This window comes from Lipotes vexillifer, unplaced genomic scaffold (genome assembly GCF_000442215.2).
Source record: "Lipotes vexillifer unplaced genomic scaffold, Lipotes_vexillifer_v1.1 scaffold99, whole genome shotgun sequence".
Lineage (NCBI taxonomy): Eukaryota > Metazoa > Chordata > Mammalia > Artiodactyla > Lipotidae > Lipotes > Lipotes vexillifer.
In genome coordinates, this window is record NW_006793908.1 from 1,273,632 (window position 1) to 1,289,293 (window position 15,662).

Consider the following 15,662-nt stretch of genomic DNA (forward strand, 5'->3'; position numbering starts at 1 on the left):
ACCTAATTACTCAAGGTCATAGACTGGTTCAGCTCAGCCTTAGAACTCAAGTCTTCTAATTTTTAGTCTAGTTCCTTCTACTATTTCTACTACTGAATAACTAAATTGTTTGGAAGGGATTTGAAGATTAAAAAAAAAACACCAAATTTGCAATTTATATCATCTTAAAATTAAGAAAACCCTTATCCCCAATAATTACAAAAGCACAAAAACATTAAAACAACAACAAAGTAAAAGTGTCCATAGCGAACCGGTAGAGCTTTAAAGTTCAACATGTGACGATCATAAGGTCATAAGTCACTGCATTGCCCCAACTAGCATGAAATAATAAAGCATGTACTAAGTTAGATGTCATTTCACAATAGCTTTAAAAAATTGGCTATCAAATATACTTTCATAATAGCCACAGCTAAATATTAAGAATAATTATGAAATCAACTAGAATAAAGGTTAATTTTATTGTAAAAAGAAAAGTTAACATTTATTTCAACAAACTGTATGTCCTAAACACTGCATGCTTAAGTTGAACTCTCAAATTGTTAAAAAAATAAAAATTCAATGTAAGATAACGTGCTAAACATTTACAACTAATCATATCATTAAACCTTTCTCTCTCCACAGATATTTTTGGAGCGCTAACAGCGTGAATGAAAAAAATTCTAAAATAAGAGGCTTTCACTAAATTTGTTGTATTATAGATATTTTCAATCTTGCTGAAACTTGCTCAAAAGAGAAAAAGTTTTAAAGCACTCAAAATTCATATTTGAGTTACTCTGGAAAAGTATGTTTAAGCATGCAGCTCTAGTAAGATAAGTCATTAATATTTAAACTGGCCCAGAGATAAAATGAGGTGATGACACATTTCCATTCAAAATAATTGGCTTTAAGGACCATATTGCAATATAAATAGTTTAAATGACCATCTGGAAATTGCAGAATCCCATAATTTATTATATATATGTAACATAAATAAGAACTTATTTCCTTAATATCCCAGCAGATAAATACGCAACCCATGGAAATATATTACTGAAGAAGAGGGTTGTACTCCACAGTCAGATGACAGCGTATGTCAAAGTGCACTAGGAAATATAAAGTGGTTATATCAACATAACACATCATCATTGTTTCAACTACATGCCAGTAATTAGATTTTTACTGATTAAATAGCAGCCTATAAAAACGGGGAAAATATGAACTTGATCTTAGCTGAAATAATCTAAAAGGAATTAAAATTTCCATTCCATCTTCTTTTTTTTTTTGGTAATAAAGTATAGCAAAAGACAACAACGTAATCCTATAAACATCAGGGTTATAGTGCCACAATTAGCTTTAGACTTTTACCTCAAATAAAAGAAACTAAATTGTAATCCTGAAACACAGCCCTAAATTTATCTTTTTTTAGTCCTCTGACTTCATAACAGCTGATCCAAACTGTTGGTTTTCGGAACTGCTCTTGATGTTTCTAAACTTATCTTCCACCTTTTCCACATCTCCACCACCCCTCCCTCTCCTGCCTGCCTTCCCCCAATACCCTTTAATTTACAAACTCCACTGGAAACCCGTATTCAAGGGACATTTGTGACGGTAGTGAGGAATAAAAAGGCAACCTGTCAAAATTAGGTGTTTGGGGGTTGAAATCACTCTCTACAACTAATTTTTGAACCGCTGTAAAACTGCTTACTTTCTAAAATATAACTTACTGGGTAAAGTCAATACAAAAATTACCATTAAAACTCACACTCTAATCCAGGTTAACATAAAAATGATCACGCACAATTCAAAGAGAGAGGAACACTTAACAGATCTTTTCTTTTTTTTTTCCCCCTAAATGGAAGTTCCCCATAAGAATATTTTTATTTACTTGAAAAAACAAAACACGAGTAGAACAAGCCAGAAGGAAATGAGAGCAGCTGGCTCTCTCTGAAATTACAGAAATAAGGAGAGCATGGGCTTTTAAACACTTCTATAAAGGTCAATAAGTAGTTGATTTTTTTCAGTTATAGTTTAATTCAACAAAATATTTCTTGAAAATTCTTTTGCAACACGATTTACCAACATACATTTTCCGTGACTCAGAAATATGGAAGCAAGTGCCCATTAATTTGGCAAATACCTGTAAAAACGGCATTACACAATTACCAGGATGTCCTCAGAAGGGTAAATGCTATTAGGCACAAACCTATTCTGTCTATTTAATTTGCTCAGATAAACAGTAGTACATAATGAGAACTTACTGCTCAGTAACATTAGGTGTGATCTTAAAAGTAAGAAAAAGTGGGTTTTAAGAAATATGCCCCAGGCTTATTTTAAACCCAACGTAAATTAAGATTTCCTAACAACTAGCCTATTTCAATCACCTGTAGGCCAGAGTGGATTAAGACTTATAATCAACCAATTAATACAGATGTTCTTTCACATTAGTCACTCATACTAAAATAAACCCTTTTGATTCAATCTCTCCTTCACTAAAATCTCAAAAAGCCCCTAAAGTGATCTCTACACACATATGAATATAACTACTATTACAATTTGCATTTAAGCTACATTTATGGAAGGTATGTTTCAGAATAGGTCTTTCATAAAATTTATAAACAGTCAACATAATATTGAAAGTCGCCAGATTAACTAAAATATCTGTAACATCAATAGATAAAACCAAAACAGCATTATAATACAAATTATTTTATCAGTTATAAAAATATAATGGAATAGCCAAAGAAACATCACAAGAAGTAATTTCAATAAAATCTGACCACACGCTAATCACACATTTCTATACTGGAGTCATTCCACACTAAATTGACACACCTGAATACACAATGTGTTTTACCTTGTGTTTTTTTTTTCCTTTTACTAATAATATAACCATAAAGAAGTAGAGGGTTTTAAAAAAAGGAAAAGATTATCATAAAGCTAAAAATACACAAAGAGCCAAAAGCAAATCTCCTTTAACATTCAGAAATCGTTTTATGAGTGAATATCAGAAACATTAAGGTTAAAAAAGACACTGAAATACTCACTGTCAGAACCTTTGGAAGGAGAGGAAAAAGGTAGGAAGTAAAGAAAGTATCCATGAAAAAGGGGGAAAATCAATAAAAATCTCTTCTTTATGCCTCCCTTCTCTGAGAAAACATTCAACATGATGTTAATAAGAAAAATGAAAAAGGGACAGAATTTGCTTCACTCATCCTGTGCTTGTACAGGTCTTCATTTGCATTATGTTAATAAAATTAGACACAGGTGCAATTAATAATGAGCTGTTAAAATCTACATAAATTTTCATAGCTTCATTAAATGGCAACCAACAGAGCCCTCAACTCCACCTAAGACTGAATTTACAAATTCATCTTGCATCATTCTTTCTCTCCCATAATCATACCCTTCAGAAAACGATCAACTTTTTAATACTAAAGTTTCAACATAATCCCAATAAAAGCTCTAATTCCACCTGAAACCATTTACTTCTTTGCCTCTTTTCAGCAGTTTCACCATTAATGCTCAAGTGAAACAATGCTGAAAATCAAATCATGCGGAAATCTGCCTTCATCAATGTTACACGTTTATGCTAAATTTACTGAATTTCAGAATTTAAAAAGCATATTAAGGTAGAATGGCTAGTTCGTTTTACCTAAAGAATGTATTTGAGTATCAATAAGGTTTCTCTTGTTTTACTATCAACGAACTTAAACCTTAAAAAAAAAAACTTTACTATGCTCAATCATGACACTCATAATTTTACAATTTAACGTAATAACTGGATGTTGTGCTATGTTGACACATCAGAAGGAATTGCCTTCCCTCCCAAAACAGAGTGTTGTAAAGTGTCTTTTTTCAAGCATACTGAGAAAAAGCAATTTTAGGTGACATCTTAAAAAGTCAAATTACAATTTTTGCTTTAAAAAAACTTAAATAGAATGCAAGTTTTTAGTGGATTTAATATTTCTGTATCTAAATTCAGAAAGTCAGTATTCAGTATAGTTGTCTCAACATGTTGATTTACCTGCTGATTACTCAAGGTCACTGGTCTTAATGTTTGGCTGGAACCAAAGTAACATATAGAGAAGAGAAAGCAACCAATTTTAGTTATATCAAGGCTATTGTTTGGAAACAACAGGCTAATTCAATGATGGTAAAAAAGAAACATTGTTTCAATTTATTTGGAAGAAGCTTTGTTCTGGGTAATCACAGTTCCTAATGTTAATCCCATAAGGTACAAAATTTTCAAACTTTCTCAAACTATCCTGTAAAGATATTATACCTTTTCATTAGGACACAAACTACTGATTATAATTCCAAATCACACATTGGCATAAAGTAATCAGCTCACTGGATATTAAAGAATCTTGAAAGAGCCACATCATCATTGCTTTGTCTACTATCATATGGCTGTTATGAGGCTGACACACTTTAAATGTTACAAACTACTAGAAAAAGTATTAAAATGATCTTTAATGATTTAAGGATAACTATATTCATCTAAGACTTATTCTCCAGATCCTAGATTCTATAGGGCTTAATGAAAGTTCACTGTGAATGGAAAATGATAAGTTCTTGTTCCATGCCTTTTTTATAGTAAGGAAAATGATAACATTACCATGCTGATTATCAGAACAAAAAGCATTAATAATCACTAAGCTTGTCCTAAGATATATGATTTTTGTTTGTACAATTACATGTTTTATAAATCAATGTAAGTTTCCTACAGAAAGCTTAGTCAGGGGGCTTCCCTGGTGGCGCAGTGGTTGAGAATCTGCCTGCCAATGCAGGGGACACAGGTTCGGGCCCTGGTCTGGGAAGATCCCACATGCCATGGAGCAACTGGGCCCGTGAGCCACAATTACTGAGCCTGCGCGTCTGGAGCCTGTGCTCCGCAACAACAGAGGCCGCGATAGTGAGAGGCCTGCGCACCGCGATGAAGAGTGACCCCCACTTGCCACAACTAGAGAAAGACCTCGCACAGAAACGAAGACCCAACACAGCCATAAATAAATAAATAAAAAAAGAAAGTTAGTCAAACCAACTGTACTTACTCTTTCAAGACAAACAAGCACATTCAATCATCAATTCCACTGCCAAAAATTTGAGATTGAAAAATTTAAAACACAGCATGTCTTTTAACGTTTAAACACAACAGCTTATGCGATAACATCTCAAATCTCCTTACTGAAAACATTTTAAACCTTCAATTCAGAATGATAGCAATAAAAAGTTGAAGTGTTCTTCTAAGTAAAAGGTAATTATTATTTTAATAATAGATGAGTAGGTAGTTTACGTTAAGACACACAAGAACCAAGGATTTTTTTTTTCTTTTGATAAGAAACATCTAAGCCTTTTAAAGGAACAGAACATAGCCTAAATCTAAGTCTAAATTTTTTCCCCAAACAAGCAAAGCTTCCTACTTAAAGAGGAAAGAAAAGAGACACCTCAGTATCAGAATATACCTTTAACAGAAAAAGCATTTTTAAAGAGAGTTTTAAATAAAATCTTCAATGACTAGTTAATGTGAACAGTGACTATCACGAATATTTAAGAACTTACAGGGCTTACATACAAAGAAATCACTGTGTCTACTATGCCCTTCCTCCTCCCTCAAAAAAACCCACTGATTAATCAATCTTGTGTCTCTACAATTACATTTTTATATTTTCCTTCACACCTAAAATGTGATATACATTTATCTGAACTGAGGGTGGGGGTGCAGGATAGAGAACTTAACCCCTAGGAAGATACACCTACATTTAGAACTTTCTCCTGGTAATTACATTTTAACAGACCTTTTTGAGGTCAAACGGAAATGTCAATATACTTATAAATGATGGAGAAAAAAGGAGACAGAGAAACAAATCAAACATAGCTGAGACTGAAGCTCAACAATGTTGGCCATCAGCTATATACTTGAGAACTTGTAAGAACATTTGAAAGTAAAATCAAGCACCGTGTTGCCACCAATTCCATTCTTAAAGAGACCAATCAGCAGACACAACTTATCTGCTTTAGGTCAGGAACTCTGTGGGCAAGTCCCACGTCTAATACTCTCGTCAGGTACACTGTGCACTGACTGCATTGCTTTAGCAATCTCAGAACTCAGATTCTTCAAGGTTCAGTCTGAAGAAAAGGGTTCATTGTTAGTACTTCTAATTTTTAACCCTTTAATCTCCTCAGGCTAACACTTCACAAATGTACAAATACAGCACAACGTTTGATTACGTGAAGTATTACGGGTGTTTTTCATCGCAGTTTAGGGGCATATTCTAAAACAGCTTAAAAATATGCACAACAAATATATATTTCTAAACATTATACCCCCTTGAATTTACATATTTTTTACTGAAGACACCTGTAAATGAGCAGTATTCTTTTAAATTTTTACATAAAAATTTTAATTACTGGCCAATGGGATACTAAATACCATTATTTCGGGGCGGGGGGGGCAAAAAAAACTGGGAAGGGTTTTGTACAGACCAATCACTTAGGTTTTCTACCATGCCTACTTTCAAGAGCCCGCTTAAACTTATTCACATGAAAAAGCACTTGAATTGTTGTCGAACACATTCAAATAAATGAATATTTAAATCTATCAATTGATCTTAAATGTACCATTCTCAAGAAACAGAAAGCATTAATCTTACCTTGAATAGCCATTAGAAAAAACCGATCGACCGGAGAAGTTCAAAGTCCCTAAGGAAGTCAAGTTATCATCTCCAGATCCTTGGCATCTATTCCAATTTTCTGAACCAACAGGAACTGGTGGAATGACATTAAAAATAGGTTTCTGATCCTGCTGTTGAGAAAGGGATGCTGTATTCATGTCATAGTGGTACATCTGTCCCCCAGAGGTACTCACACCATGAACAGAAATGGCAGACATTTTATTACCAATTATATTTGCTCCAGAAAAGCTGGCCTGACAATAAACTGGGCCCAGTTTCTCCTGCTTAATTACTCCAGGGGTGCAGAGTTCGATAAAATCTTCCTTTTCTGTTTTCACTTGGGGCAGTGGCACACTGTTAGGGCTTGATAAGATCAGATCTCCATTATCCTTAATTTTAGGTTTAGTGTCCGGTAAAAGAAGAGGCTTACAGTCCTCTTTTGAGTTTCCTTCCAGAAGGAATGGATCATCCTCTCCTGCCAAAGGAGAAAGCAAACAGTTTTCATCTATCAAGAGGTCTGAGCTCCAAGGGCTCTCACTTGTCTCTTTACCTGGGGACCCAGAAGAAAACTCCAAATCCTGGAGTTTTTTCCTCCATATGTCAAAGGTGCTTTGGTCTGTGGTATACAACTTCACATTACCCCCATTAGTGCCAGTCTGGCCCTTCAAATTTTGCTGTTCTGATACATCAGAGTGAGTTTTTGGAAACTCCTTCTCTGTGGGGGCAGCAGAGGCAGCAGCTGATGCTGAATTCTTGGGGTTCTCTGGAACACTGGTCGACCTATTGAGGTTTGCGATGCTTTCTTCCAGAAGCCGAAAGTCTGTTTCCCCAGAGGAAAGGCTCATTTGGCCCTGCTGTGGGAATCCCAGGTCATTTCCCATTACTTTTGTCTCTGTCTCTCCCATATACAGTCCCATTGAGAGTGAAACTGCCTTGGACAGATCTGGCTGCTGCGCATTGCTTCCGGAGCCTTTTGGAAAATCAACCAAAAGTCTTTGCTGCTTGGAGTCTGCCTGAGAAGCAGCAGCCAGTGAGGGTGAAGATGCAGAAACCTTCACAGTAGCTCCTCCCCTTAGGGTTTTATAGAAGTCCATCACACTTCCCCTCTCTCGACCAAGCACACTGCTGGGGATTTCTTCTCTACTGGGGGGGCTTAATGATTCCTTGGGGTCCATCAGTGAATATCAGCTACAAAAAAAAGAGAGGGGGTCATAATAAGCTATAAAATCACATTATCTCTGTGATCCGATTAGTAAGAGCCTGTTAAATGAACCTTTTAGTTAATTCCGAATCTAATTCCTTGTTATCAGAAGAGTAGATTCTGACTTCCATAATATAAAAGCCGTGTCTCCTGCTCGAATACAGTGTGCCACATTTAAAAGTACAATGCAGTCCATTTGCCCAGCTGAGAACAAAACTGTATCAAACTAAGCTTGGCTATTCATCCTGCCACTCACAAATTGGTAGCTTTGTTAATCATAGACATTATAATTCATTACATCTGATTATTCTGAAGGTTCAAGTTGATGTCAAAGTATTTAATTAAAAAAAAGGAAGTATGATCATTGAAATTCCTACCTCTTTTCAACCAGTCAAGGCTGTTGGCTTTTCTGAGAACTAATAAACATAAAATCTGATAAACACTATGCTAGAATTCTCTAATTACTCCCAATTCCTCTCCTACCAGCTGGTCACACATCCAAACCTTTTAGTACAACCTACTGGTGAACCATGCATTTTACTTGGAAGATAAACAACGATGGTCTGCTCATCTTCCAATAGGGTAGGAAAAGGCTCCTATTTTTAATCGATATTTCTTACTGAATGTGCCTAATAGTGCCTGCTTTCAAATTCTGGACATATGAAATGAAACACACTGTATACAGGCTAACTAAAATTTAGATTTAAAAAGGAATGTGTAGTAGCTTCTCATTACAATTTTTTAAATACGGTATAAGAAATATAGCTCTCTCAAACGCTCACAACACAATAAAATCTAGATGAAGCTACATTTTGTTTTACAACTGCTTAAGACCCTCAGTATGAAATACTATTATGTCTCTAAATTAAGATTTTTCCTTTCCAAATATCGAAGTATTGAAAAACAAAGGGAAAAAAAAAAAAACAACCCCAGAACTGTAAAATCACATTCATATAAATCCAAGTAAAATAATACAATGCTCAGAATAATCCTCCCTGCATTCTAAACCTTCACCTATCCTAATTCTGAGCCTACTCTCAAGACGGTTAGGTTGCTAGAAGATTGCTGACAATCAAGATGTTTTAAGAGGCGGGTAGAGACTTTGATAAGCATATTTGCGACAGTATAGTCAAATCCTGTCCAATGAAAGGAAACTTTTCCCGTACAGAGACTTTAAGAAGCATAAACTTCACTGGCCCTCGCTTAAAGTGGAGCGTGATGAAGGTAGACAGAGAGGTGGGGACGTGCCACTACAAATCTTGAGGGTAAACTGCTTATCTCCCCGCCCCTCCGCCGTGTTTAGCTGATAACGATCTCTAAACACAAGGTATCAAATGGAGCCTAATGAATTTCCACGCCACTCTGACAGCTGCCTTCAAACTCGAAACCAAAACAATACTTCATAAAACAAAACGATCCCTCAAACGATTTTATCCCCCCGTTTAAATTGCAAATAACCCTGTCACAGTAATTGGCTTTAATGAGCCATGCCAAGGGGTCTTAAGCGGCATTACAAGGCTGCAATTACCAAGTCTGCAACCTCAAAACGTCCGACTGGCGCTTGTCAAAAATCGCACCACGAAACTATTATGGTTAGGGAGGGTCTTCTTCTAAAAGGGCCCACTTCAAAACGTCAGGAGCGAAGTGATGCCAAGCGCTAAAGAACAAACCCTCGCGGGGCACGGGGTGGGGGGGGAGGTAGAGAAAAGCGCGAGGTTAAAAGAGAAATGTGTCCAGACCTGTTGAGTTCATTCTCCGACACGCCCACTTCTACCAGATAACACCGACCCTGGCCGAAGTCTCCGAGTAGCAGGCTGTCAGCCCCCTGCGTGTGTACACGCGCGCACACACACATACTCACATACAGCCCTGCGCGCCCGCCAGAAAGGAGACGCGCTGGAGCCTCGACACAAACCCTGCTCGCGCTCGGGCGCTCTAGGGTGGAGCGGACAGAGTCGGGCGAGCAGGATTCAGACGCAGCTCAGCGTTCACCAAAAAAATGGGTGTCTGGGAGGGAAAAGAAAAGGGACTTGGGGAAGAAGGAAAATAAAAAAGACCAGGATTCCTCACCAGCGAACGAGAGCCTGGAAACCCGGACGGCTCGACGAAGCTCCACTCGCAGAGAGCTCGGGTTCCTCCCCCTCGGCCAGGGGACGGCGGTCCAGGGAGAGGAAGAGGCCAGCACTGTCACCCGCGCGCTGCCCTGTCGTCACCGTCCCCCGGCCCTCGCCAGCTCCCACCCCCACTACCCGAAGCTAATAAAACTTCGCAGGCTCCCGCGGCGCCCCCGAGCCGGCCTCCCGGCCCCGGCCCGCACCTCGGGGAGCGAGCGCCCGTGGGGGCCCAGCCCCCGGCCCTCCCCTCCCCTTACCTCTGCCGGCGGCGCCACTCACCCCACACCGTCCACCGCTCCCACCGCAGCCGAGATAAACAACTTAGCGTGTGAAAGCAGGAGGAGCGGGAGAGATTTTTTTTCTCTCTAAAAAAAGGAAGTAAACAGCCGCCCCCTTCTCCATGGGGGGAGGGGAGAGCCCCTATTTGAGAAAGTCTCCCATTTCCCGGCTGACAAGCCAGCTCCCCGCCCCGCGCCCGTCTCCGCGGGCCGGGGCTCTCGGGCGCGCGTCCTCCGTGCCGGCGCCCCGCCGCGCCCGCCGCTCCGGCTGCGGCGTTTCTTTCCACCCACTAGAATCCGTCCCCGACGGGCGGGCGGTGACTGGGGCTCCCGTCAGACTCGAGCTCGCAAAATGGAGGAGGAGGAGGAGGAGGAGGGGAGGCAGCGCGGACAAGCGAAAGGGCCGCCCGGCCGCTGCAGACGAGCGGGACCGAGCGGGGGGCGGGCGGAGGCGGCGCCGCGGCGCGCACACACTCGCACACACACGCGCTCGCACCCCACCCCCGGCCGCTCCCCGCCCGAGGGGCAGCGCGGCGGCGCGGGGAACGGTGCAACCTGTTGGCGACGCTAGGCAACTGCAGGGGCGGCCGCGGCCCCCGCCCCCACGCCCTCCGCGCGGGCCCCGCCACCCCGGCCGCGACGGCGCCTGCCCGCCCGCGGCCCCCCGGCACGGCCCCCGCCGAGGCTGCTTCCCGGGCGCTCGAGGCTTCTCCTCGACCCCCACCCCTCACCCCCCAGGAAAAAGGAGAGGAGGCGGCGGCGGGGGCCGACCTGGTCTTTCTGGGGCGGGCTTCGGAGGGAAGCCGAGTTTCTCTAGTTTCTCTTCTCGCTGCTCCTTCCCGCCCCAGCCCAGCTCCGCGACTCCCGACCCACTCCGGAGCTCGCCCGGTCCCTCGGCAGCAACCGTCAGCGCCCCTGCGGCTGACAGCGGGCTGGTTGGGGGAGCCGGGGCGCGGCCCGCAGCGGAGCCGCGAGGGTGGTCCGCGCCGCCGACCCCGGGCCGAGTTGAGCGAAGTGTGTCACTTCGCACGAGGCTACAGGGTTGCACGGAAACGGTGCAGCGGCGTCTCGGCCCCTCGTAGGGCCGGACGGCCAGACACGCCCTCTGGGGAGGCTTCAGGGAGGGGAGGGCAGGGAAGGGGGTCGGCGCATACATACTCTGGGCCGGGGGGGGAGTCGCGTGCCGGCGGGTCCCCACCCACGCATCATCTGGGCGGCCCACTCTGCAGCCGCCGCCGCGTGCTCGCACCGGGAGAGAAGTTGCAAAGCAGAACCCACCCTCCCCTGCGCCCCGACTGTCCCCCCCCCTCTTCTCCGAGCCTGCGAGGCGGCGGCGGCGGCGGCGGCGGCGGCGGCGGCGGCAGAAGGAGGCACCGCCTGCCAAGTTCAACCCCCATCCCTCCCTCCCTCCTAGCGCGCTCACACTTGAAGGAAGTTGCATGCCAAATGCAAAACCTCCAGCGAACTGGATTTCTTTGCATTTTTAAATTATTATTTTTAAGGAAAGCGGGAGGTGGCAGGCTTAAAAGCAAGTTGAAAGCGAAACAGTAAGTTGCTTGCACAGTACGCCCTCCTTTCCCCCACCCCAACTCCTGACCTCTTCTTCCACCCCCTTCGGGGCCCACGTCCAAGTTTCCCGCGGAGGCCCCTCCCCCGAATCTTGACATTTGCTGCACTCGCCTCAATGCGTCGCCCACCCCTTCGTGTTCGTGGGACCCCCATCCCTCCAAATAAAACAACACACGCAGTTTTAAAATGTCAGCATTAAACTCCTTCCAGCTCTTCCCGTTACGCGCCTCCCCCTCTGTCCGAGGGAAACATGTGGCCTGTCCTCAGCGAAAGGGGAGTGGGGCGAGAGGAGTCCGCGCCGGAGGCCCCCACCCCAGCCCCCTTCCCCAGCTCGCCGCGTCCGGAGGGCTTGGGTGACGCCGGGATCGAGCCACCTACCTTGGGCGGCGCATATTATGATTTGTGTGACTCGGAGAAAGGTTGTGCTGTGTTGCTTTAGGGGTTGGGGAGGTAACTTTTGCGACCCCACAGGTGACAGCGCTTGCCAGCTGCAGCCGGGGGCGGAGGCTGCCGCAGCTCCACCTAGCCCTGCTCGGGCGCCCGGCCGCGCTCAGACTGGCGGCGGCTGCTGTGCCCTGACATCTTGCAGAGGATTTGGGGGGAGTGCGTGCCGGAAGCCGCCTGCCGCCATCTTGGTAAAGGCAGCTGACACCGCCCGGCCGCGCGTGCACCATCTTGGCCAAGGTTCTCTCTAGCGGGCAGCCTAGGTTGCCCTTTCTCAGTTCTGGGGGTGTGGGCGCTGCCCCGTGTGTCGTTCGAGATGACGGGAGAGAACTAGGCTATTAGCGAGCCGCCCGCGCGGAGGCGATCTGCGCGGGCCGCCTCCACATGATGCCAGGGCCGCCATCTTGGCAAAGGAAGATACGCTCACAGCCTCGGAAGAGAGAAGGGAACCAAGACCTTTGCCAACCCTCAGCCAACCCTGGCTGGTAGAACCCTCAGCCAGGAGAATTTTTATGAAGAGCGCCGAGCAACCCAGTTGTTAACAAAACCCCTCTGGATACAGACGAGATGACTCCTCTTTTCTTTCCCTTGGTTCAAGTCAACTGGAGGGAGGCCCCTGTCTTGGGTGCTCATAGTGGATAGTAAATGAGAATTGACTCGAGAACGCTACTTTGCCTACTTGCCAGGTGTCCTACCTTCTGAGTCTCAGATACTAGAATCAGATGTCTTTACTGCACTGGGTCCCCAAACAACCAACAGCTTCATGAAAAAAAAATCAAGACTCAAACCTACAATACATAATATGTTATGCATGTTTTAAAAATGAGTTAAATAACGTACTGAAATGATCATCCTTGTACATCTGCTTAGAAGTTAAGTAGCAACTATTTATATATGTAGTATATTATATATAATAATTTGTACATATATATGTAAAGGGACCATTACAGATACCTAATCAAGTACCTCTTCCCATACCATAAACCTATTTCATAGTTGAATCTGTGCTCTAAAAAAAATCCACCTCATCTCTCTTAACCTGTTCACATTGTAGGTGGTAGATACCCTGCTTTTAAACAACATCTGCTTTTATAAGAGTTCCCAATTAACTTTCTCCCCACTCATTTTTTCCTGCAGGTCCAGTGGATGACTTTAAAATGGGAGAGGACACATCATTTCAAATTAAAAATCGCCCTTGAAAACACTTTGAATGGAGCAAAAGTGTGGAATTTTCCTGATTTTTTCTTTTCAGTGGTCTAAATATGCCTGTTAATTTTTTAGTTTGATAGAAAAAACTCGCATTCTTCAGTCTTGCATGTTCATTTGAAAGCATGCACAAACTGTAGATTAGCCCAGTGTTTGCTTTTCAGAGTTAGAATTGTGCTTTATGGCTAACATTTATTGATTAACCCAACAGACACATACACACACGTCTGTTGCCCACTTCTGCTGACAAGAGCTGAATAGATAGGTATTACTCTAATTTTTCAACATGAGGAAGCTGAGGCTTACAGAGCTTGAGGTGTATCCAAGATCACACAGCTAAACATGGAGGATAGAAATAGACAATATTACAGAGATTTTTCTTCACTGATCTCGTAACTTCCATGAAAGAGTATGTAAATTCCATGATAGGCTTGCAATAAGTGTGTATGGAATTTAATTCAAGAAATGAAATCCAGTGTACTGGAAAAGACATGAGATTAAGCATTGTAATAATAACAGCAATTCTAACAGTAGTTAATATTTATTGAACGTCTATCTGCCAGGCACCATTAAAAGTGTTTTATATATACTATCTTAAATCTGTAGATATGAAAATGACTAATCTGTAACCCTGGGAAGATATAATTACTACAGGAGAAGAAATAGGATGAACCCCCATCTGAGGGGGAATATATTTGATTGTCTCAGAAGCAAAGGTGAGAATGAAGGTAATATATCCAAACTCCATCAAGGCAAGAACCTTTTCTGTCTTGTTCATTGCTATATGTCCCACTCCTACAACAGAGACCAGTACGTAGTTATATTAAAACGTTCAGTCAACTAGTCATAATATCACTTTTACTGAATTGTTGTGGAGGCCAAATGAGTTAATGAAATGTGTACAGGTAGTACTCAAGATCCTCATTTTAACTGTCTTATGTTTAAACACCTGAGTACTCCTTCCTAAAACAAAGACCTATTACGGTTTGTTCCTATACTGTCCTGTACTTTGGTAGCACATTAGAGTGATAGTTTGTTATTTCTGGATTCATTTGTTAAATTTCTGTGTCCTCCACTAGAATATAAAAGCCCTGTGGTGGCAGAGCCTGTGTCTGTCTTTTTCATCGCTATATCACTAGCGCATAGTAGGTGCCCAGTGGATATTTGTTAAATGAATGAGTGAATGAAGGAAGGAAGGAAGGAATGGAAAGGGTCTGAGACTGTATCCTAAGGTCAATAAAACCTTAAACCTGAATAGTAACCGAACCACTTTTTACATTTATGCAGCAGTTGATATATATTATCCAAGTGAGTTCTCCCATTTTGTTCATCTCTTGTATCATTTCTATTAAAATAATCCAGGGCCTCACTGCCAGATTACTCCTCCAAATCAATTAAATCCTCTCATGCTCCTGCTCAAGTATCTACAGTAAATCCCTATGCCAGTGTACACAGATCTCAACTCCCATTCTGGTATGTACTTAAGACCACCGTTTTCACTTGCCCCTTTGTAGAGGGCAAAACCTTCTCACTGATGGGATTGGACTGGTATTTAATTCAATTAAAAAGTCAGTTAAAAAAGAAAAATTAGGCTTCCGTGTTGGCGCAGTGGTGGAGAGTCTGTCTGCCGATGTAGGGGACACGGGTTCGTGCCCCGGTCTAGGAAGATCCCACATGCCGCGGAGCGGCTGGGCCCGTGAGTCATGTCCGCTGAGCCTGCGCCTCTGGAGCCTGTGCTCCACAACAGGAGAGGCCACAACAGTGAGAGGCCCGCGTACCGCCGAAAAAAAAAAAAAAAGTTAAAGCAAGGGAATCGTAAAAAAAAAAATTATACTTGCAAATTGTAAGCTTTAAAACCTACAACGTGTGATTGAACATTTATTTTCTAATCCTCTGATGAAGGTCTAAAGCTTTGGGGAGCCCACTGACTGGCGTTCCGTGTTTTCATTCATGTATAAGCTGTACCCCCATGGCATCAGCACAGCATAACTGTTAAGAGCCAGACTGGCTGGCTGGCCTCCACCACCTCTATGAAGAATGTAACCTTGGGCAACCTAACTCTCTGTGCCTCAGTTTCCATCATCTATAAAATGGGGATGATAATAGTATTAAATTCAAGTTATTATAAACAATAAACAAGTTTGATATATGTGAAGTGCTTAGGCTAATTCCTGGGGTATATTAAGTGTTCAATCAT

At 42.7% G+C, this 15,662-nt stretch overlaps 1 protein-coding gene across 1 annotated transcript in view; it reads right to left on the reverse strand.

Moving 5' to 3' along the window:
- Positions 1-9,697, reverse strand: part of NR3C1 (nuclear receptor subfamily 3 group C member 1) — a 128,348-nt gene extending 118,651 nt beyond the window's left edge. The window contains exons 1-2 of the mRNA XM_007466860.1: positions 9,594-9,697; positions 6,633-7,841 (exon numbers count right to left, since the gene is read on the reverse strand). Of these exons, the coding sequence (XP_007466922.1) occupies positions 6,633-7,828 (1,196 nt within the window). The 5' untranslated portion in view covers positions 7,829-7,841; positions 9,594-9,697. The remainder of the gene's footprint in view (positions 1-6,632; positions 7,842-9,593) is intronic.
- Positions 9,698-15,662: the final 5,965 nt, after the last annotated feature.